Genomic DNA, 25,010 nt, shown 5'->3' with positions numbered 1-25,010 from the left:
ATGCATTGTATGTAAATTACCCTTCTCAGTTTGAACAAATACTTGACTTACATTGATTACTGCTGCTATGATGCAAAAATGTACCTCCAAACGGAAAAAGATGGGAGATAGCGAGTGAGTGCTGAAAATGTAATGTAGCTGAAATTAGTATTTTTTCATAGAGCTCAAGGGGAATTGTGTTTGCTTGATTTGTAGGAAATCTGTTGTTGTGATGAAAGAGGATAATGCTAGAACATCTGTCCCACACTTTCTATACGAGGACATTTTCTGGTCATGAAACCCAGATTTTCTTTCAGTGTAACTTGTTGAATACGACGCGATTACTATTGTTTGGCCTGTGACTCTTTATATCTTTCTGTATATGGACCACAAGCAAAAGCGTCAGTCAGTTCATTGATATAACTATAGCTTAACTACCTAGCTAGCTATACAGTAGATGATGAAATCTAAAAACAAAATAAACTTTTGTCTGCCTTTGTCTGAAATCAAGGAGAAATGATTGAGAATTTTTACTGGTAATTCTGCTGACGTTCGCATAACAAACAGTTAATTTGTAAAACATATTTTAAAAATGTACTAAACAGCTTCACGTGTGAGTTGTCAAGTCCAAAAAATTATATTTCAGTACTGCTTAAGAGCAGGATATTGGCTGCGGAATGCTTTCCTTGGTTTGAGCTGCAGTTTGCAGCGTCTTGGTGTTTGTCTGTACTTAAAATCAGGATGTACTGTATGTAATTGTCCGTCCAGGCTTAAATCAGCGTGGGCTCAGGTCAGCACATCCAAAAAATCTAACATCTCTGCATTTTCAGTCTAAGTGAGTGGCCAACATATTCTTCCCCCTGTGTTTCAGTCACGGTACCCGATGTGCAGGGGAAGTTGCCATGGAGGCCAACAACTCCTACTGCGGTGTGGGCGTCGCCTTCAATGCCAGGATCGGAGGTGAGGAAAACAATACAGCCTCATCAAGACAGTGGGAGGCAGTGCATTGTGGGTGTACTGCAGTGGCCAAGAATATGACATGGCATTTTCAAAAATCGCTTGTAGTGGGTCAGTAATTTCTTATTCAGTAGTTTCTATCATGTGATAGTGCAGAAATAAAATAGAAAATTCTCTCATTCCCATTTAGAGTATACTACAAAAATACTATAAAGCAACTACAATCTTTACATCTGAAGCTTAACATGGACATTATCTTCAACCTTAGCAGGGCAAATTTGTTTGTATGGCTTTCTGCATTGATGCAAAACATCTTTCAAATAAAGAGGCAGATTGACAGATTGATTAATTTCTCACCTGTCAATTCCTGTAGGAAATCATTTGTGACAGGATGTCTTGAACCCAGCCATATGAAACTTTCCCACAGAACATTTTTGAACAAGCATTTTTGGCCCACATTCTGCAATGATAAAACATTTTTTTTAACATTTGGCAGAAAATATTTCTTCTTAGTCAGTTCTGTCTGTTGTGCCGCATTATAGGTGAAAATAGCCTGTGAAGTCAGATGTCTGTTTGAAAGTCTCTAAGAGGAAGCCTTGGCCTTCAGTGATCCTAAATACTTCTTAAAAAAAGAAAAAGAGTATGTTAGACTATGCCATTTATTCCGTGTGCTTTGAGTTTGTGTGGCAGCAACAGGCGACACGGTGACTGGCTGCTATTGAGCCGTGCTGACCCTATTTAACAGCTCATTTTTTAGTGGGAGCTTCAGTAATGGCTTTTTTAGTGTTGGTTGTAACATTTGGCGAGGGATGAATGAACCAAATACACAAGATGGCCCTTTTCCTGTTGTGAAATCAAAGATTTTTATAGGATACTCTAAGAGTGCTATAAACCACAAGTTAATGAGGAGTACACTATTTGTTTTAGTAAGAAAACAGAGCTCCTTACTGAACGCAGCTGTATGGACGCCCATACAGTGGGACTCTGACATATGAACTCTGCTCTGCGACCTTTAACCCTTGTGCCTCCCTCATTTGTCAGAGGCTGATGGGAACTTCTTGTAGTATTGACTAAAAGAGATTTTTTTTTGTTGTGAGGCAAGACCAGGAATCTCTTTCCAACGTTAGACTTAATTTCACCTTTCAGAGTCTATTTAATCCCGACTCATAAACAGAGTCTGGCACACAGGAGATGAAGGGGCAAACCCAAAGATGCAGTCTAACTACTGGGTGCTGTTGAAACTTGAGCTCACTGTCTGACAACGAAGACTCACTGAGCTTTCTGTTTGCTTCTGTTTGTCAAATGCACTTGAAATGCTCAGTGAATGCATGTGGTCCTGTTAGATTTGATGTTGTTTTAAGTATACAAGTAATACGTGAAGGTGATTAATCAACAGAAAGAAGACTGATGAATCATATTGAATGGATTTGTTTGTTTGTCACAAAAAAGCTGTTTTCTTATCATTTGAAATACATTTTGATGCTCTGCAGATGCAGATTATATTAAGACAATAAGAAGAGGATATTCACTTTCTTTTTAAAACAATACTATCATCAAACTCAAGAATGTCCTTCGGTGAAAACTCACAATTAATTCTATGTGTTTTCTTAGAAAAAGAAAAAGGAAAAAAGGAAATTCAAACTATACGTAATGCAGACATGAAAATGTATTGCACTGACATGTTAAGCATTCTTGAAGTGGCTATTATTACAGTTAATGATAATAATAATATTGATACATTTTATTGTAAAAAAACACTTTAAAAAGAGGATTAAAAAGAGGGAATCATCACCTGACTCTCTTTACAGTGTCTGTCAGCTCTTTGTTTTGTTTTCTGGCCCAAAACTTAACTGTTTAGGTTCGTTCTCACCACTACATTACATCATTTTGGGTCATAGCAAGCAGCTGTTGGGATATCAGATATCAGTCTTTATCTCAATGATATTGTTATTGTGAATTATTTTGGCCTCGTTAATCCTGTAGTGAAAATCTGATATTGTGACAGCCCTACTATAAAAATGAATACTAATGTTACTCTATATCAGTGTAAATATGCAACAGTTTGCTAACAAGTTCCCCGTTTCAACTTAAAAAGGTGATTTAATACTGCAATGTGTGTTTACAGCAAGTGGCCTAAAATCAGTTATTGCAAGTGTAATCACTACAAACAAATTGTTGGAAACTGGAGGGCATGTCTCAGCTGAACCACCAACCTTTTAGTGTTGTAAATGTTACCTAATGTGATGCAATATCATAACTCCAACCATGTGAACGTTGCATATTTGGATGCTATTTTGGCTGCAATTCCCCACTTTGGTAGCACACTAAGTTAGTGTGTCGCCCTCTAGGCTCCCTGGAGCTGAATAGAAGACGATACTCACCTCAGCTTTCTTTCACTCTAGTCATTTGGTCATCTACTGATGGCAAAATATAACATAGCATGGCAACCTAGGCTGCCATGGCCCCAGTCATATTGCAAGTATTGCAAACAGTGTTGCCACTCCAATGCATCATGGGCCTATATAAAATTGATGTTATGATATAGTCACTTTATGAGACATTAGGCTCGTCAAGCTTTTGCATATGGGGAAGAAGCTTTTTTTGGTCACTGTCAGTGTGCTTACAAGTATTGCGTCACAGCTCTGTTACTGTATTCACTTTTTGAAGATGGCATATCACACTAATTTTAATAATTTAAAACACTATCTTTGTGGCTGTTTTGAAACAGCACCAGAAAGCAAAATGCTTGTCGGTACATTTTTGAAAAGTTTCATTTTATTTTTGCGTTTTCCACAAGCCTCCCTCCGAACTCTGATCCTTCTGACCTTTCCGATCCGTCCAGGTATCCGCTTGTTGGACGGCTCTGTCACCGATGCCATGGAGGCCACAGCTCTGACCTTCAACTTCCACTTCATCGACATCTACGTCTGCAGCTGGGGCCCCCAAGACGACGGGGCCGAGATGGACGGGCCGCACACCCTGACAGCGCGTGCCCTTCGGCTAGGAACTCACAAGGCAGGGCTTTCATCTCCGGGTTCACACTGGTGTCTGTCAGATGTAAAGCAGACATCCACACTGTCAGTAGAGCTGAGCTCGGAAGGACAAAATGTCGAGGGTTGGGATTATGTAGACAGATTTAAACAGGCTCTATTATGCTATTCCGGGTGCATATTCTATATCTCAAGTTACACTTACAACATGTTTACATGCGTTAATGCTCATAATCTCTCTGAAATGCTCCGTTGTAGCGATTGCTCCTCCCTCCAGAAAGCAAAGTATGCTCTGATTGGTCAGCTAGCACGCTCTGTTGTGATTGGTCAAAGTTTCACATTTCCAAAAACTCTTCCTCCGGAGCTTCAGCTCCGTCTCTCTCCTCTGTTGTTTGAGGGCAGGCCAAACTAGCCGGAGAGTTTTACGTGAACTCTCTCCTTCACTTCCGTAACATTATGAGGTCACAATGTTATGGAAGTGAAGGAGAGAATTCAATCAAGCCGTTTCAGGCAGCTCAGGAGCAGTGATTCTGAGGGGGAGGGTAACTCCTTTTAGGCGTGGACTTCAGGTTTTAACCTCTACGGACCTTTACATGTACAAAAATATATATTTAACACACTAAAGAAGAGGGAAAAAGCGGAATAGCATAATAGAGCCACTTTAAAGGTGACGGTTCATACCAAGTGTTTCAGATTAGAGGGGGATTTAGAATTTTTTTATATTGGTCCTTGTTTCCACCAATCTTTAGGTGTTCTCTCCAATTGCATCAACTTGTTTGGGTGTTTTGAGATATAATCCTTTTGTGGTACTTAATTCAAAGTAATGCATGGATTATGGAGCGACCCCTGGGCCAAGGGCCCCAACTGCCCCTCGAGTCCCTGACTTTGAAGTGACAGCTATTATCATTTCTCTGTTGAACGTCAGAAGTCATATCTTACGTGTCTGAGTTTGTGATGAAAATGTAATAAATAGTAGTGCTCCCACATAGTTTTCATCCATATGGGGCTGAAATGAACAGATTGTCGCATATCAAATCAACTATAAAAAGATCCTAACTTAAAAAATACCATGTTCTCTAATATCCAGTTGGTTAAACCATAATAATCCACGAAAGTTGTCGTCATTACATAAAAAAAATATCAAAGTTAGCATCATTAACTTAATGATTAATGATGATAATAAAAATGTGTCACTTAAAAAAAAAGAAAAGCGCTCTCAATTTTTTATGTTTTTCTACAGTAAGGAATCCTATTTTTCCTCCCTATGATATAGCGTGTGATATATATTTCCATATATGATATTTAAAATGCTCTGCTGACCGCTAGATGGAAACATTCTATATGAAATCTCCCTTTTTTTTCTTGCTCTTTCACTTTGACGGCCCTGTTTGTGTTTTCAGGGCCGAGGTGGGAAGGGGAGCATCTTTGTGTGGGCGGCAGGTAATGGCGGAATGCAGCGCGACCACTGCGGTGCAGACGGTTATGTCAACTCCATCTACACCATTGCCATCGGCGCTGTCTCTCAAACGGGGAGGCCCGCCTACTTCGGCGAGCCCTGCCCCGGTGTGATGGCCGTCACACTGACAGGGGCCGGCGTGGGAGGCTCACTACCTCTGGTTAGTGTGCATGTACCGTCTAACACATCTAACAACAGTGTTTATCATTAATGAGTGCATATGTGTGTGTGTGTGTGTGTGTGTGTGTGTGTGTGTGTGTGTGTGTGTGTGTGTGTGTGTGTGTGTGTGTGTGTGTGTGTGTGCGTGCGTGCGTGTGTGTGTGTGCTAGTAGCCCCTGCTCTTTGGCTCCTGCGAGCTGTGAGAAGCCTGTTAAAGAGCAGCGACTGGTGTGATATTTATAGAGGCCTGCCAAATGACCTGGGTGACTGCTGAGCACACACACACACACACACACACACACACACACACACACACACACACACACACACACACGCAGACACACAGTAGCAAACGAGTGTTAATTGGAGGTAAAGCATGGCTGTAGTGGCTGAGAAAGGGGAGAGGAAGAAGCTGAGGTGTTGATGGCAGAGGTAACAGTGAAAAGCCAGGAAGAAATAGAGTGCCAACTCTAGGGCTACAGAAACAAGACAGCCAGAAACAGACATTTTTATCCGTGTGAAGTCACCTCTCTCTGCCGGAATGCCTGCCCTTTCCCACCTCACATTAGGCGGTTAATTGTCACCTCTGTAATACCGTGTTCTAACGGCTGATGCAGTGTGGGAACCCTCCAGGCCCGATTTGCTCAACACTTTTCCCCCCAAAACTCCCACGAAAATCCTTTTCAGAGGATTAGTCAGACAGGGCAGCTCATATTTTTTTACTCTATGTACTGTTAGACATCCACATAGCTGCATCTGGTGATCCATTCAGTCTGTTTTCCCTCCAGGTCACCGTGACCAACATCGACGACGGCTGTGTCACACACTTTCCAGGAACATCCAGTGCTGCTCCTATCGCTGCAGGGATTCTGGCTCTTACGTTGGAAGTAAAGTGAGTGTCTCTCTCTGCCCAGCGCACACCAGTAATGCTACAGCAGTCAATGTGATACCTTATTGATTTTCGTAGGGACTCGGAGGGCTTGCTCAAGGACACTCCAGCAATGTGTGTGAGGAGCTTCAGTCCACAGCAAAGTTGTGTTTGATCTCTTGTCAGGTGTTGTTTGTTTGTTGTCATATTTAAGACTACATTACCCATACCCCCCCCTTGCTTTATACAGTACATGACTTAAACAATTACTCAATAATCAAATTATTGACAAATTAACATTACACATTAAAATCCTGCAACTTGCCACTTTGAATTGTACCTTGTCTCTCCTCTATGTTCCCCCTCCTCTCTAAGAAAAATGGAAGCAAGAGCGTCTTTAGCTTCTGCACTGACATATTTCACGGTGAAATTTTGAAAAATTTGAATGGTTGAGGGGTATACAGTTAGAAGAGGCATTTAAATCAAATACTTCACATTTTATAGGACCTTTCAAAAGTGGGAGGGTTTAGAGTTCAGCACTATACAGAGCTACAGATGATTGTTGGCCCGGGAGTAGACCGAAGAAGATATTAAAGGGAAACTTTGCCAATTTTTAACCTGCTGTTTGTTACTGCAACGTGGACATGTAACACATACAGATGAACAGTGCTCGGCCTTCCTCAACGAGGACATTAGCTGTGTCCCAATCCAGTGGCTGCAGCCTATGGAGGACGAAGCCTTTGCTCTACGTCGGCCGGGTACTTTGAATACCGTGAAGCCTTGACCGTGCGGTCTCCGGAATGAGACGTCTGGTCACCAGCTTTTCGCGCCCACACCCTTTTGCCGCTCCCGTCTCATAGCAACCAGCTGCGGTTGTCATAAAAGAGGTAAAGCTAAGTTAAAAGATTAAAATGGACGAGCTGCTGTAAATAGCGCAGCGGCTCCCGGTATCGTTAGCTGGTTAGTTAATAGCGTCACGTAACTTAACCGATCAAGTGTGATCTGATCAGGTCCCTTGTTTTTTTTACATTTGTATCTGTAGATATTCACGTGAGTTAAAACCCAATAATTACATTTAAATGGGAATTCTCACGCTGCTGGTCCACTAGTCGCCATGTCGATAAAAAAAAAAAATCAACTTCCCCGGCACGCAATGAACCTTGGGATATGTATGTTGGGCCATGAAGGATCCATCAGTTGTATCCTCCGAATCTGGGAAAAGAAGGCTGCATTTGTCGGCCGCATTAGAAGAAGTCTTTGAAATGGGAGACCCTTGTCGCGGCACACTCAGGCTAAATCGGACAGTCTTCTGAATTTGTATTTGGGCGATGGCTGGTTGAAGTCAGTTTTTTTACATTTGCGTTCTCACATACAGCTCCTCTGGGTAATGCCTCCATACGTTCAGGGTTGCGTTGCATGTGTCCCTCTTTTGTTGTAGATCATCTTTAGCTCCTCTCTTTCTGTTTCTGTCTAAATGTGCAAATATATCACCCATCCCTTTTCTTCTCTCCTTTGTCTCGTCTGCCACTTCCTACCATTTCCCGAGCCCCCTTTTTTTTTTTTTTTTTTTCTTCCTCCCTCTTAACTCGCCAGCTGTCGGTGTGGCCTCAGGCCTGGTGTTTTGTGGCGGTATCAGCGGCGTCTACGCCTCCTTCACGTTATGGATGGTACTAGAGGCCGGCTTTACGGCTCCAGCTGTCATGCCACGGCGTCTCGGTCTCAGTCGCTTGGCTGTAAAATGGAGCGCGGCTCCCCTGGGCGAGGCGACTCCCAGGACATTACTGTTAAAGGCTTTGTCGTGACCCGCTGCTACCGACTAAACTATATATCACCTCTCTGGCTCAGATCGGCAGCATTCTGCTCACGTCTTTATGGAGCCGGGTTCTCTCTCTCTCTCTCTCTCTCTCTATCTCTCTCTCTCTCTCTGTGTCTGTATAGTATCTTTCTGGGTCTCTCTCTCTTTCTGTGTTTCTCACACTTGCTCATTCTGTGTCTCACTCTGTCTCCCCGCATTTCACACAAACACACTCACTCATATATTGTGCCGTAATCTCTTTTTCACTCATGCAAACCTCTGGTTTTTTTTCCCTCTGTTATCCCCGTTCATGACAAACAACCTGCCTGAAATACAGTACATCCACCTAATGATAAAGACATGAGGGTACTTTTAATACATATCCTTAGAATTACAGATTTGATCACTATATCAACTCCAACTCCCCTTTCCCATCATGCATCTACAGTCTTCAGCTTTTCTGTGTCTAATGCAAAATGCTCAAACTTTTCTTGCATGATTTTTCCTTTTTTTCTGTTAATTTAAGAAAAACTGAGCAGCTCACTAGATGTTAATGAAATTGCTCAGACCTGGAAACAAACATTTTTTGTCATCCCTGATATAAAATAAAGGTTTTCTGCTTGGAATAGTTGACATCGCAGCCTACAGTGCAGATACAAAAATGCCAGAGAGCCTAAATGAGCAAACAGTGTGTTGTCGTCTGTGTTGTCAGGATACCCTTCAGTGTGTTTGTACCCTGACAGTGTGAGGGTGTCACTGTCTATCTGTCTCTCTGACACTATGTTGTCCCGTCTGTCTCTGTTTCCATCTGTCTCCATCCATCCGTCTTGACGCCTGTCCAACAAACCATCAGGGCAGATCAATTCTTCGCTCCTCTCTCTTTTCTCTGACTGTTTGTTTGTTCACTTTATCACCGTGTCAGCCTCTCTGTCACTTTATGTTTCTTTCATCCATTCCTCCATCCGGTCCGTCCATTTGCTCGGAGGGAGCTGAAGTTTTCTTTTTGCGGTGGTTTCAACTCGTTCTGCGATTTTTATACCTGCAGATGTCCATTTTTCTGTCTACCCTTTCCTGCCTTGTTTATTTGGGCTGTCTGGAAAGATAGATTGCCTCATCCTTAACCTCACTGACCTGTGCTCTGATCAGGTGAACATTTTTGGGCAAGTCCTTTCATTCAATCACACAGTTGCAGTTAAAAATGAACAAAACTATCTTTGAACCTCTTTTAACCTGTGACAGGTCAAAGAAATGTGGCTCTAGTGCTCCATGATAACTCGATGTGGAGTGATGATCAGCCACTAGCATTGCATAAAGGAAAATGACTTGTCTTTGTCAATACAGGTAGTTAATGGATTTTATTTTATGGCCTCTTAATTGCTAAAATAATTTAAAAAAAAAAATGTATATAAAAAAGACAGATTAATTTATAAAGCAGTGGTTTCTATCTGGAACTGATAATGGTGAGTGTCATATTTTTGGGACATATAAAAATTGCCAAATCATTTACTATATATTTAGTTATATATCAGGTAATCTACAGAATATGTTCATTTTAGTTTGGGGCTTTAAACAGCATAAAAGTGAAACAAAAATATTCTCTGTATATTGACTCACTTCCCTTTCTCTCTTCCTGCCTGTGTCCATTAAATGAATAAGTGAAATAATGTGTATAATGTTCTCTGTGGGGAGTTGAGGAGTAATCAGCCAGTGATCTCAGTGGGGAGAGCACATGGAAAAGTGAATCCACTTGCTCTAATTGGACTTAACTCAACAGTCGCTTTCCAGAGCAGAGCACACACACTCGTCCTCAGTGAGGGCTTTTTGCATTTTAAATGCAATGGACAAAACATAAAGAAACAAAAAACATATAGAGTTACTTGGTAGCTATTAGCTAATACTACACATCTAACTATAAAGACAGAAATGTGTCTCTTTGTATGTCTAATCTACCTCACACTTGGTGGGTGATTTGATAGAGACATGCAGGATGTGCAGTGTTGGAGTTGGTGCAAATTGGAAATGTTAATACTTTTTTGAATAAACAAGTGACACTACATTTTTATGTTACCTGGAAAATTGTACTATAAACATCATCAAAATGACAAAAAACGTATAATTATTTTGCCCATATTGTGGTGGGGTTCACAAGAATCAGAGTTTTCCTGACTTCTTGTATATTTTTACCGGCTTGGGAATAAAAACAAAAACAAACAAACTTCTGAAATTGCCAGTCCAGTGCTGAACCAGTCACACACACACACACACACACACACACACACACACACAGACACACATACAGCAATATACACACGCAATATACAGTATTTTTCAGCAATATACACACACACACACATACAGCAATATACACACACATAAATACAGAAATGCAGATCCAAACTGTCCATCAAACACACACAACGAACGCACATAGACACACACACACACACACACGGGTGCTTGTGTACACATGTACTCATTAACCAGAGGAATCAGGGCTGCGCCGGTGGAGTTTATTTAAAGGAGATTGCAGGCATGCAGTTATTGGACTTGTCCTAATTGATAAACCCATTAGTAACACTTGTTCAGATAACATGGGAGGAATCTCAGTCGGCTCACAGTCACTCCAAATGGGTTCACTTAGGCTGAGAGTGCAGCACATTAAGAGAAGATTACAGAGCGATGTGGAGCGTCTTACTGGTCCATGCCTCGCTGCCGTGAGATTAATAGAGACGAACTAAGGACGGAGATGGAAGAAACATTAGACCCTGACTCTCCACAGGGTGGGGACACTCTGTATGTATGTGTGTGTGGGTGTGTGTGTGTGTGTGTAGCAGTTGGTGTCCTGCGTGTTTGAATGCTTTCTGTATGTCCGTGCATCTACATGTGTTTCTGTGCAGTTATGACACAGTGGGTGATATGCCATGCGTGCTCACTTTCCCTCGCAGTGTGTGTTTGTCTCCACATGTGGGGAGTGTCTGTGTAGATGTTTATCCACGTGTGTTGGTTTCTCTGCCTTTCAACTAGAGCTGCGGCGCGGCGCAGCAGAAGATGTTAACGCGAGGTGTCCAAGCAGAAGATGTGCTTCCTGGGAGGAGACAGTGGGGTTTAAACTCCTGCTTGTTTTGCACCAACACATTATACCCTGCTGACTAACAAGCTCCACTGTTAGTGGTGTCTCCTTCAGTTTCGGTTAAAATAAAAAGAGATGAATAAGAAAATGGGACATGGATGGGCTTCAGTGAAGCAAGTATTTGTGTGAGTGTGAATGCATCAATCTCTTCTGGCTGCAAATAGTCCATGATACACGATGGAGTAGAGACTATTACTGATGTTTTAGTAGAAGCTGATATTGGCTCATATTTGATGCTTCTCCTCATGTTTGTTGCTCAAGCCGCAATATTACACATATTCAGAAACTAATTGATCCTACTTTTTAACCCATCGTAATTCCCATCCAATCTCAGGTCACCAGTGCTCTTTTAAATGTAAAATCTATAAACCTCTTTGTGTCTAACTTATTAAGCTATTTGTAAACCAACATGAGGACCTAACTACGGATCACTTCTTAACTGTTAGTGCAGACGCTCACTCATCAACATGCTTTTTGTTCTCATTTTACTGATGGGTTAGGTGGTTTATGAAAATGTGTCATTACAATGCATCAACTCATAACAACAGACACAGCATCAAATTCAACTTGACATATATATCTTAAACAGGCCCTATTATGCTATTTTCCAGGTGCATATTTTTATCTGAAGTTACAGTTACAACATGTTTACGTGCGTTAATGCTCATAATCCGCCTTGTTTTTCTCGTCCTGGCTGTCCTGCAGCACCTCTTCTCCCCCTCTCTCTGAAAAGCTCCGTTGTAGCGCTTGCCCTGATTGGTCAGCGTTTCACATTTAAAAAAACTGTTTCAGCTCTGTCTCTCTCTTCTGTTGTTTGAGGGCCAAACTAGCCGGAAGAAGTTTTACGTCACTGCCGTAACATTGTCACCTCATAAAGTTACGGAAGTGAAGGAGAGTATTCAATTGAACCGTTTCAGGCAGCTCAGGAGCAGTGTGTCTGAGGGGGAGGGTAACTCCTTTTAGGCGTAGACTTCAGGTTTTAACCTCTACGGACCTTTTACATGTACAAAAATATATATTTAACACACTAAAGAAGAGGGAAAAAGTGGTAAAGCATAATCGGGCCACTTTAACAGTTCATGCTTTATGAATGCTGGTGTGAGAACAGATACAGAACGTATACAAACAGCACTGATCTCCATCTCTTTCTTTCAGCTTATTTACACGCTTCTACGCATCTTTATGAAACCGCTTCGCCTCTGATTGGCATGGTTTTTATTTCCCCAGACCGAAACTGTACTGCTTAACGACATAGGTCCTCCAATGGTGTTGATTTGTCCTTTTGCTAAAAGTTTGTTACTAATAATATGTTCTCAATCCTACTTCTTCGGCCATTTATCAAGCTTTGTTATAGTTTCAAACAGATTTTCTGGCAAAAAGTGCAGAAAATCACATCAGCTTACGGAAACAATGGAAATTTGGGACAGAAAACTGTATTTCATGTGTATTAGGGTTGTTTGGCTGATACCCTATTGCTTTAAAGAGCTTAGTGTTGGCGCTGATACAAGTCCAGCCAAACTGAACAACAGCATCAGTCATTTCAGCAAATGGCCCAAAGTAATATATGTTCAAGTGACAAAGCCCTATAGAAATTATGACGGGGAGCAAAGTAGGAAGTCTGCTGACATTATAGAACATCAATCCATCAATCGGGGGAGGGGATGGGTCGACTGCTGTTCGTTTGCTGTTTCCAAATAAGAGTCAACTTTGTGTTTTCTTACCATGACCACGATCATTTCTTAACCTTAACCACGTAATTGCCATTGTAATTATGACACTGTAATTATGTCCCCTAACCTTAACGAAGTCGTAATTTGAAACCAAACTCTAACGACAGTACACCAAACATGAACAGTAGTGTTTATTTAATGTCATTTATTAACAAAAGTGATTTGTTATGGTTTCAGAAGGCACTGACAAATGATTAGCTGCCGATGGCGGCATCCGGTCAGAAAATTATTAGTTACAGTTACAACGTTTTGTGTTGTTTAATTGTGAGGACTACAAATTTCATTGGTTCCTTCTACAGTATATATTTATACTTTATACTAAAGTCCTGTAAAAATCTATTTGAAATGGTAGTGATGAATAATGAAATAAAAATAGCATTTGCAAACATCCAGTATATTATATTTGTAAGAAGCATGTGGCTTGTGCTCCATGCAGAACTTCATTTTCGATGGTTGTTTACCAGAAAAAAAACTAGAGTGTGGTGCTCCTAAATGATCTGGAGCTGACAGTGTTTTTCCTCTGAGTCCTGATCCCTCTCTCTTTCTTCACCCCTCCATCTTTCTGTCCCCTCGATTGCCCATCTTTTGCGTTCTCTCCCCTGGGCTGGACACTTTGTCCTTGCGCTCCCCATCTCCTCCTCCTCCTCCTCCTCCTCCTCCTCCTCCTCCTCCTCCTCCTCCTCGCCCGGGCTTAGTGTGAGTGATAAATTATTCGTGGGCATGCTCTGAGGGCCCAGGGCTGCTCATTCCTGCACACAGAGGACTAGCATTGATCCGGCCTGTGGTTCAACTTAATTGGAAACCCAGTTACACCAGCTACAGACACACTCCGACACACACAAACACTGCGCTCGCACACACACACAGATGCGCGTACATGCACGTTCAGACATGCCATCTACTGTAAAGCCGCATTAATACACACATATGCGCGCCATTGTACAGTAATACACCCGTGTATAGGTGCGTGGATATTACAAATGTCAACACAATTATACAACAGACACACGCAATCCCCACATGCATTCAGGCATTAAAGTGTTACAGCATTAACATCTGCCGAAGTATCAGCTACTGTATGTATGTGTTAGAATTTAACAATGCACATATACACACTGCAATAGATAATACAGTATTTAGAAAAAACATGTTTCCTATGTAGGGATCGCGTCTGCTTGCGAAACACACACACACACACACACACACACACACACACACACACACACACACACACACACACACACACACACACACACACACACACACACACTCCAACATTAAAAGTCACAGACGTGCACGATCTGACACACAAGGACAAGTGGATATACACAAACCTCTGCACGCGCACACACACACACTTTATAGTCACTAAGCCGGCATTCTAAGCAGCACTAAAGAGGAGTAACAGTCCACAGTGGAGCAATATGGAGGCCCAGGGTTATCGATTGGACTGAGACACTGACTATCATACAGCTAATAGATTACATCAGACACATCGGAGCGGCCCAGTCAATGAGGCCTGATCCTATTAACTGGGGATTTGTAAACAGTGGTGTGCTCACTGTGACGGCTGCTGTGCTGCTTTGTGAGCCTTGGCGGAGGGGATGAAGGCTGCGAGACTCTGGAGGAGGCTCACACATCGTTGCACCCTGCCCCAATCCGCTGTGAGCCGCGGCCCAGTGGTGCTCATGGGTTTGCTGGACGACATGCTTTAACTGTGCTGCGATGTCAGTTCTGTTCCTTCCGTTGTTGTCGATCCTTCAGAGGTTAAAGGTTTAGTTTTAATGTGATTTCCTGGCATGCATGAGTTGAATGTTTTTCATGTTATGTCAGTGTTGCATTACTTTAGGTTGTGCTTATTGTGAGTCACGTGACGGCGCACGTACATTTCAGCTTAAAGGCTTGGTCAGGCCAGCATTTATTAACACCTTTCATGTTGAGGTTACCTTGGTTAATCTCTATAAACAGATATCTGCTCATGAATACAGAATCTGTTGGACACAGGACAAGATTTTGGTATCAGAATCATTCTGGTTTCCGTTTGTTGTCCGTTTGTAGTCCTAGTAGCATTGAGTCCATGTGGAGTGCGAAAGAGGCGGAATGCAATCTCAGAACCCACTTGCTGTTGTCTGTCAATGATGAAGCTTTTTATTAGCTTTTACTATTTATTTATCTGCATTCATATGCAATTGTCTATTTCTAAAGTTGAGATGAGATCTTGTCTTTTAACTCTTTTAACCTCTCTTAACTCCATTCTCGCATCTAAAGTTGTTTATCAGACTGTGAACAATGACCGGTGTACGGAAGAGGTAGTATATCCAGTCCAGCTTTTGGCCAGCTACAGCTTCGGTACTCTTGAATGTGTTTTCTAAAAGTAATGGAAAAGGTACGCATGTAGCATGTCATAAATAATTAGTTGGATAACTAAAGTAAATAAAAACAACAACTAACCGTGGAAATCTTCTTGAAGGTCTCTTGCTTTAGCTCACCTTCTGCTACTTGAGCTGCATATCAAATTTCATAAGTAGTGGTTTTGGTGCTTTCTTGCAGTCAAACCAAAACCAACAGGAGGAGAAAACAATATGGTCTAGCATTGATACAAAGAGGTAGTGCAGAGGAAACATATTCCACCTCTATGTGAAAGAAACCTCACAAGATAACAGTTCATCTTAAGTCCATTACAGCATAAGCAATACTTCTGTTTAACCAGCACTATGGTGGATGCCGGTCGTGGGGTTTTTCAGATTAATTTCGTGGCCCAAACCTATTCACATGTCCCTTCAGGGGCTGTGCAGCAAAGACGAGTGAGTACATTGAGAGAGAAAGGAGAGAGAGAGAGAGATAGCAGTAAACTGGGTTCTGAACCAGCGCTGTGTTTTTAAGAGCAAAACGACTTTTCCAAAATAAATAGATCTGTGTCGCGGACTGCTAGGAGAGAGAAAAGCCCTGGGTTCAATAATTAATTCCCGAGTCGATGGTTTTGGAGAGCCGCTGATTGGGCTGATTTTTTATTTTTTTTATTCTGTTATGATACAAAGGAGGCCGTTTGAAGTAATTTGTCCCAGAGAGAGCTGCTCGGAATACCATACACGCTTTGATTTAGCAAAGCAAATTTAATTTTGTTTGCTTTATGCAAACCAGCCGGGGCCGCGGGGGTTTCTCTGATTCCACCAGAGGGGTGAGGGTGGTGGTGGTGCTGATGATGGAGGTGGGGGAGTGCACATAACAGAATCACGCTGCTGCTGCTGCTAATATATAATACACAACGCACACTCACACACACAGACGCATGCAGCGAGCAGCAACAGTTCAAAAGTACAAAGCCTATTCCCCCATTTGCACACACACACACACACACACACACACACACACACACACACACACACACACACACACACACACACACACACACACACACACACTCCAATCCCTTTGAAATCAAAGCTCAAAATAATTGTTTGTGCTTTGTGTTTTGTTTCATTCTATCCATCTATTATTAGTGTTACTGGTATTATTCCTATCATGTTGTTTTAGTTGCCTGCTCTCGCTGCTTGCCGGGGTTTTGTTTTATTCCGCTAATGAAAGCTTCTCTCCTCGCTTTTGTTCTGTTTCGCTTTTTTTTTTTTCAATACGTGAATGGAATACATCTGTTTACATCTGTGCCTGATATTTCCTAAGATGTCTAACATGCAACAGCACAATAATGAAGAGGCTACTTGTGATTTAGTTGTTTGCAAGGGCTTTTTTCACATTTGTGAAAAAACTATGAGGATATACCTCAACGTAGCTATATAGGCATGTGTGATGCGTTACAGTTATGGTATTAATGATGGGGAAAATGAAATCTCACTGTGTGGCTCACCTTTAATTAATTACCTCCGTTCTGTTCCTCAGTACTGGAGAAACGACTGCTCGTGTACAGGTGTTTCGCAAACTGTGGAGGCATTTCTACTCAGAAAGAGAAAAAGGCCATTCAGAACGGGTGGCCAAGCGGTTTTCTTATACTCCATTCAACTCATTTTCTTAGGGAACAATAATGAGTGGATAAAGCAGAAAAACCCAATTTCCTTTATGCTTTTTATATCCTGAAAAAGCCCTCGTTGACGGCCCTTTGGTCTTTTGTTATAGAAAACTGAGCTAATATCCTCCAGCTCTCGGCGCAGTTTAAAGGTCTTAATTGGATTCCATTAGTATATTGCTTGACATGACACTTGAGTCCGCTCTATTAGAATTCCCCTGCCTGGGATTAAAAAGAAGACTTTTTTACTGCATTGGACTCTCTCGGCTCTTTTGTTAAAGTCTCAAATCTTCTTTGTTGGATTCACAGTTTTTTAGTGACACCATTATTAAAACAGTGAGCTTGACTTAAACAGGTGCTTTTATGTCTAGAGGACCTGCTGTAAAAGGTAGGGCCGTGTCTCATTGCATCAGTTTATGTATCAATAAACCTCAGCATTAATACAGCAAGAGACTGATATAATGTGCTGTAAGCCCCATAAAACAGTCCTCCAGCCTCTTTTCTACACAAGGCTGGATCCCATGTTGGGCTCCCAGCAGGTTTTCTTTTCAGAGCATCACGCCGAGTTGAAGTGTTTCCTCTGTGGTTTCAGTCGGTGTAGAACACGGGCTGAGGGAAGGGTGTGTTTGATGATATTCTGTTTCATGTCTCTTGCCCCAGTCCTGAGCTGACGTGGAGGGATGTTCAGCATCTGATCGCCAAGACGGCTACAATTCCCGACCCGAAAGAGCCTGACTGGAACATCAACGCGGCAGGATTCCATGTTCACCATAGGTATTGTGATACATCCATGCAAACAATCAAAGCACACACATGTGGTACCATCATTGGGGTTACATTTAACCACTGCTTTCTACCAACATTCTGCCCACTTTTAAGTGAGGCTTACATGTAAACTGATCTGTGTATTGATCAGTCAATTAACAATAGTTCTGTCATTTACAATAATTGTGAGTTACCATGCTTTGCTGGAACCCCTGATTACTTGTTGCTATGGCAATCTGAGCAACATGTGCCAATCAATTTTTGTTGTCTCCTTAAAGCAGTCCTTAAAGACATTTTGGTAAATGTATTTTCTTTCTTGCAGAGGGTTTCTTTTAGATGATGGTTTTCAGGGTATTGATGTGCCACAATACTTTTTTTGCCGGGAGCAGTAAGTTGCTGAGCACCATGAGGTTACCAGGTAACCAGGAAAGACTTTAAGAATTTACTGATCCCTGCCTATAAATTGGCACAAACTCCCTGTTTAACCATATTTTGCCAGGCTAGCTGCTTCCCCCTTGTTCCAATCTTTTTTGCTAAGATAAGCTATTCCTTTATCTTACTCTTACTCTTACCATTAAACAGCAAATGGATTTCCCTAACTGACTAGCTGACACTAACTGTAAAATTACGGATTTTTCTCCGTTTGAGAATTGTTGAAAACGTTTGGGATAATGTAAGCACACAACTCAATAAAATATATAACATAGGTCTAGTGGTTTTTAACATTTTCAACATGGAAGCGTTGCATATTTTTCCTTTATTGCCTTAAAGGTGGACTTTTGAGCCACTGTAAAACAAAATAGTTTACTGCTTGTTGTTTAAAATAGAATATTGAATTCAAAACAAAGTCAGCTGCAACAGTGTTATGTATTAAACTCAGGTGTTACCCATTACAAGTCCTCTTCCACACACCACTTTTGTACGCACACACACACACACACCTACACACCCTCCTCGTATAAAGCGCTTCAACCACAAAAAGCAGCTGTTTTATGACAGTTGAGACAGGTGATCTTGTCCGGGGAGGAGTGTCATTGTAATCCTCTAATGTTATTATCACACCCACAGCGCGTCTGAGTGTCCGTACCTGCTCTGATTTATATAGACAGAGGCTGGAGGAAATGGAGCTTCTCCCTCTGACTGTATGAAGCGTGAATCTGGGAGGGAGGGAGGGAGAGAGCCCTGTGCTCCTCCAGACATCGTATAAACGCTTTTACAATGCTTTTACAATGTCAGCCGGGCGATGACATATCGGTAATCAGTCATAGCGTTTATAATGTTTTTTCCTCTGCTCTCTGTCTCTCTCACCTTAGCATTTCCTTTCCTCATCATGGCTCTGACTCACTGTCCTAACCTCTCTTTGTAGTTTCTCTTCCCGTCCCTTCTCTCCCCTTCCTTTTCTGCCTGTTACTCCTTTTCGCCTCCTTTCCTGTTCCTCACTTCCACCCCTCTTTCGCAGCACGCCACGTCGTAAAATAGATTGTAATTACTGTGTTGCTGTGAGAAGAATGGATTAATTAAAATATAATGATGCCGATCACACCAGCGGGCGTCTGTTGAAATCTGTCCATTTAGGGGCTGCGGCTGAGGACTTGTAATGCCCAGATCATACTGCAGCGGCCGCGCTAATTATGAAGAATGGTTTATTGCATGGGGAAGGACGGATGGACTAGACGGTGCAATGAGCACGGGGTCACTTACCATCAATGAGGTTGTTAGAAGATATTAAAGATTAGATGTGATATCTTTAACGAGAGGATCCATGTTTAAGAAAATTGAAGATAACACTCGATGCTTATTGGTTATAGTGGGAAGTTAGTGGTTTTTTAGATTGGATTATGTAGGTGTATGCTGTATGAGTGTAGACTGCTGTTTGGTAAATTGCGGTGTGATTTATCAGATGATTTAATATTTTGATTCTACACTTTTCTACTTTTCTACGTTGTTGCCTGTTGACTCAATAGTGATTTAGCCAGTTTATAAAGGCAATTTTCCCAAAGTCCTCAGGAACACAAAAAATGAACATTATAATTTCATGTTTGTTTGATGAAAAAAAAGGAACAATAATTAGAATTAGAAGTGATAGGCAGCATTGCAAAAAACATAGACAAAAGAGTGGCAACAACAAATTCAAATTTCAGCGCAAGAAAACTGAGAAAAAACATACCACTGTGCCAGTAATTCTTTTTTTTATGTGTAGTGCAAAAGCAGCACTGAAATGTTGAGTAAAGCAAAAGCCTGCTGCATGAAAACAAAAGCTGCAAGTCATAAAGGACAATAGACTTTTCTGTTGGAAACTAATGAAAGACTAATACAGTGTACAGCCAACATGTCCAATAAAATCAGAATCATCAGAAGGCCAGAACTATAAGAGAAATTGTGCCACCTTTTACGTGGATGTCCAATCAGTGCTGATGGTTAATGTAGTCGACTGAATGAATAAGTTATCTATTGCATGCTATGTTGTCCAAGAGAGCTGATCCCTTCTCCTGCAGAGCTGTGCCGGCTGTGCCTACATGTACCAGGATTCATTGCGCGCGAGAAAATCACACATCGTCACAGAAAAAAACATTCTACACCTGAATTGAAAAATACAACCATACACCCTCAGAATTCAAGATTCACTGATACACCAAAAAATACAGTCTTAATTGCCCTGTTAACTCATCTAAAACACACTTTATTCCAACTGGAAAGAAACAAAATAAAACTCACCAAACATGTCTCGGTTATTCTTTCCACTATTGCAAAGATCAGCAATTCTGCTTTGGTCGAAAGAAATCTTTAAATAAAATGCTGACTCTACACACTGTCGTCGTCGTCGTCCCCCCCCATGTAGAAAAGAGTGTACAAGTGAGCAAAATAACTCTCTTATCTTATTCAGCAACACATTTAACATCTACCTAAAGTTCGGTAACATTAGCCACCATAAGCTACCGGTAATACCAGACCAAGAAAGACGGCAGAAACAAAGGTCTCTAGTGAAATGTTTTAATGCTAATTAATTCAAATCTACATCTGTGCAAGAAAGAATGTGTAACTTCTTCTTTCAAAAGTTACACATGGAGAAAATGAATGTAACTTCTTTAAAAGTGCCACAGGGAGCATGTGCGGATTGAGGACAGATGGTTGCAGTGAAAGAAGCAGTTGCATGGCTTTGTAAAAACTGAAGTAAAAAAATAGCTGCCTTATAGATGCTGGCTGAGTTGCCATTGATGTGTGTGAATGTATGTTTATGTGTGCGTGTGTGTTTTGGGATTTGGGGGGTTGTTGGGTGGGGTGGAAGGGGTCGCCTGCATCCCAGAGTTCCCATCTGTTTGACCTCCATATAGACTGGGAGCTTTAGAAACTCTGATGTTGGGGAGCGACCCCCCCCCAGCCCCCCTTTACCCTCAGCTCCCACCGCCATGACGACAATAAACATGTCAGCCGCCACACGCCAGAGCAATCTGCAATCAGATTTACTGTGCATGAAATATGGTGGTGCTTTTATTGGTCCAAAGACTTGTCACTCATAATTTATAGGCTGTTGCCAGGCCGGCTGTGATGTCAGCAAGCTCCCAGCACCCTCAGGAGAATCAGAAGGGAGAGAGTGAAAGAGATAGGGGTGAGGGGTGGTGGTGGTGGTTGGGTGGGGGTTTAGAGATATAGGAGAACAGAAAATGTGTGTGTGAGAGAGGAGAGAAAGGGAATGGGGTGGGGGGGGGGTGATAGAAATGGGTGAAAAGAGGGTGAAAAACCAACAAGCATCCATCCTGTTCCTTTCTGTGGCGAGTTTATCAGGTTGAGGGAGCGAAAGTGTCAGTTCTTTTCCAGAGCCCGTACAAATGGATCTCCCCCCCCCCTGCTCTCCTCCAGCGATGCTTGCTATCCTTTGAACACTGACACCTATTGATCACATGGTTGACGGAGGGAGAAAAAAAAAAAAATTAATCTGCGATTCACATCTCCACTTGAAGCCTCTCTGACCCAGAAATAGAAAAGTGATGAGGCTGGTGTTGGCGGCTTGCGCCGGAGGGATGCCGTACGGAGGAGAAGCAGGATGTCCAAACAGGCTTAATTTCATTTAATCTCTTCTGATAGCATAGGTGCAACTACAGTAATTATCCTGTGGGAGATTTAGATAGAAAATAACAGCGGTGGAGTAGATCAAAGAAACGCTGCCCTCTCTGCGAAGACTAAGTCAATATCAAGGAGAATGCATGAGTGGTAAAACGGTATCTTAAACCCCACCCCGATTAAAAAAAACAAAAAACTTGTATGGCATTAAAGAATGAGATAACATTCAATCCCTCTTTTGAAAAATGATACTCTGTTCACAGAGAACTATTAGAATGTTTACATTTGCGGCATTTTGTTCCATATCAAAATAATTAATTGCCTCCATTTTCAAATTAAAAGTACATTACAACACAATTAAGGATGCAAATGAGTCTGGGCCTGTCACGAGGAGCCAGGGAAAGAGAAAGAGTGACTGCGTTGATGTATGAGGGGTTGCAGTTTTTTTTTTTTGTGTATTAGGTGTGTCGCAATGGATCATTGTGCATGAGTATGCGTGTTTGTGTATTCTGAATTAAAAAAACAGTGTCTTGCTGCCATTATTGAGGAGGAAAACTCAATCGTTGAAATTACATCAGCATAGTGAAATAAATCAGAGCTCTGCAGTAATAAACAACAGAGTAATTAGGTCACTCTTCCCTCGGTAACTGATAAACCAGAGGAGCACATACTATGTTATTCCTATTGTGTTAAAGGCTTCTGTCGCCGAAAAAAAATAAAGTAAAACACCCAACATAAACACAACACACACTTTTACAAACATACACATTGCTCTATCCCTGCCGCCTTTCCAGGGGCTCTGACCTCCAACAAGCCTGTTCATTGAAAGATGTCTACATCTCGCCAGAAACCAGCGACGGTAAAACATAATTTTGTCATAACCTTCCCTCTTTGGAGGGAAAACAGATATAAAAGTATATAGCCTGTGGTTTACGGCGAGTCCCCCTCACCCACCCTGGCAGCAGCACGCAGCGCTGATGGATGCCGCGCGTCCGCCGACTTTTAATTGCTCGTAAATTTCTGATCCAGGGAAAACGCCACGTTCTCCTTGTCCCCCGGCGACACGGGTGACGGAACATTCAGGAGGGAATAAAAGAGCTTCAGTGAGGAACACAGAGAAGATGGCAGCTAGAGAAAGGGAGGATACACAGAGACACACTAACACACATAGAAAGATAGATGCACATATGAGCAGGTGCAAGTATCAGTATGATCCACTTTGATGGTGCTATTTTCTATTTGCAATTTTCTATCATCTATATAAATCCAAATGATACTAAATGCTCTGATATTAGCATTGATTACCGCTAATTTTCTACCACTAATCTGTTTTGTATGAAACATAAGGACCATAGCAGAAACATAGCAGTATGTAGCAGTATGGCAGGGGAAAAAAGTGTCCGTGAAAAGTTCCTGGAGTGGATGCTCCAGATAAAAAAGGAAAAGGAAGGATTAAAGTAAAAAAAGAAAGCAATCAATGGCGAGGACAACATGGATCACTATTGTAGCTTTTCCTTGTTGTAGAGCGCTAAAACAAGAGAAGGGCAGACATACAGGATGCATACTGCTCTTGAACAGGTTGGTATTTGTAAACTATAATGGCTTATTTGCAAGTAAATACTTAAGGAAAGCGCTCCTAGCAGCGAGGTAGATGTGGCGGGGTCACCTGAAGGCATTCGTCATAACAATGTGTCTGGATTTGAAATAGAAATAACAATAATTTAAATTAAATGTATTAACTAATAGGCAGGACTGTTATGTATATGGGTAGTAAAAAAATAGGTGTATATAGAGATATTATATATATGTATATAAAAAAACACCAATCCAAAAAAAATTATGTTTATACAGTTTGCAAGTTAAGTGTTCTGTAAATTGTAAAGAACGTAGCACTTGGTTTCCTGGGAGAAAATGTTCCTACTGACCATAACCCTAGCAGAAATTATGTTTCTGACTTAAAAGTTAAGCAGTAAAATAAATTAGAAGTATATCAATGAAATGTTTAGAAGGCGGGCTTGAAAATGCTGTTACAGATGCCAATCCACCCTGACAAGAAATACTTTCTTAGTTAGCCATAGAATCTTTTTAATTGTTGTCGTTAAAAAACATTTTTATGTAAAGATACTAAAAGTGAGAAACACAAGCAAAATAGAATACAAAGTCAATGTTAAGGTTATAATTATATCGTAGAACAAAACATAATATATGCAGGGAAACCTAGGAAAGACAATGTTGAAAATTAGAAGTAATGGATGTATTTCTCAAAGTGGAGTTTCCACAGATGATTGCATCATCTGCATACAAGTTTTCAAGGTCAAATACTCGAAAGCAATGCATGAACGAAATTTGGTTTGTGTTCAGTCTAGAGGAGAAAAGATTATTCGATTCTTCAATAAAAACTATTTCCTGGTTCCAGCGTCTTCTTTGATAGTAAACTGAATATCATTAGGGTTCGGACTTCTTGTTGGACAATATAAGCAGATCAGATATTTGGGTCAAGTTTTTTTTTTAGTTTTTTTTTATTTCCCAACTTTACTGAATTGATAGTAGAAATAATCAATCGAAGCAATCCTTGTTCAGTTTGAACAGGTATAAGAGCTCACCATTGGCCCCTAAAGGATATGCTGTTTATTGTTCATCCTACCTAACAATAATAATAAGTAATCCACTAACTGCGCAACTAACTGAATGACATTCCTATCCTTAGTGTCCTACCCTTGCTAGACATGCTAAAAAGTTTGTCTCAGTAGGGACCATGAAGAACACATATTAGTTGACCTCTACTATGTTTCTGTTTAGGAAAGGATAGTGCAGAAATAAGATATAGATAGCCCTTTAAATAACAGGAGCTATCATCAAAGGAAAAAACATTGAGTCTTTTACTCCATTACTCCTGTAGAGACTCGCTGCACAAGTTGTAAGTGTTAAGCACTTACTGTGGCTGCAGGAATTAGAGAGCCTCCATCTAAAAGGGACCACTAACGGGGTGAGGAACTGAGGTGCAGTAGACTGCATTTGCATATACTGCTCTCCCTTTCCTCTTTTACTGTGGAACAGTCCTTTAAGTGCCTGTACAGCGTTGACAGTAATGGAGAGCAGATTGA

At 41.3% G+C, this 25,010-nt stretch overlaps 1 protein-coding gene across 1 annotated transcript in view; it reads left to right on the top strand.

The window, feature by feature from the left end:
- Nucleotides 1-25,010, top strand: part of LOC129109234 (neuroendocrine convertase 2-like) — a 162,069-nt gene that overhangs the window by 94,955 nt on the left and 42,104 nt on the right. The window contains 5 exon segments of the mRNA XM_054621256.1: nt 851-939; nt 3,779-3,951; nt 5,327-5,548; nt 6,330-6,433; nt 17,743-17,856. Of these exon segments, the coding sequence (XP_054477231.1) occupies nt 851-939; nt 3,779-3,951; nt 5,327-5,548; nt 6,330-6,433; nt 17,743-17,856 (702 nt within the window).

Source organism: Anoplopoma fimbria, chromosome 20 (assembly GCF_027596085.1).
Source record: "Anoplopoma fimbria isolate UVic2021 breed Golden Eagle Sablefish chromosome 20, Afim_UVic_2022, whole genome shotgun sequence".
NCBI lineage: Eukaryota > Metazoa > Chordata > Actinopteri > Perciformes > Anoplopomatidae > Anoplopoma > Anoplopoma fimbria.
Note: the sequence above shows the minus strand (reverse complement) of the source record. Positions and strands in the feature narration are given on the sequence as shown.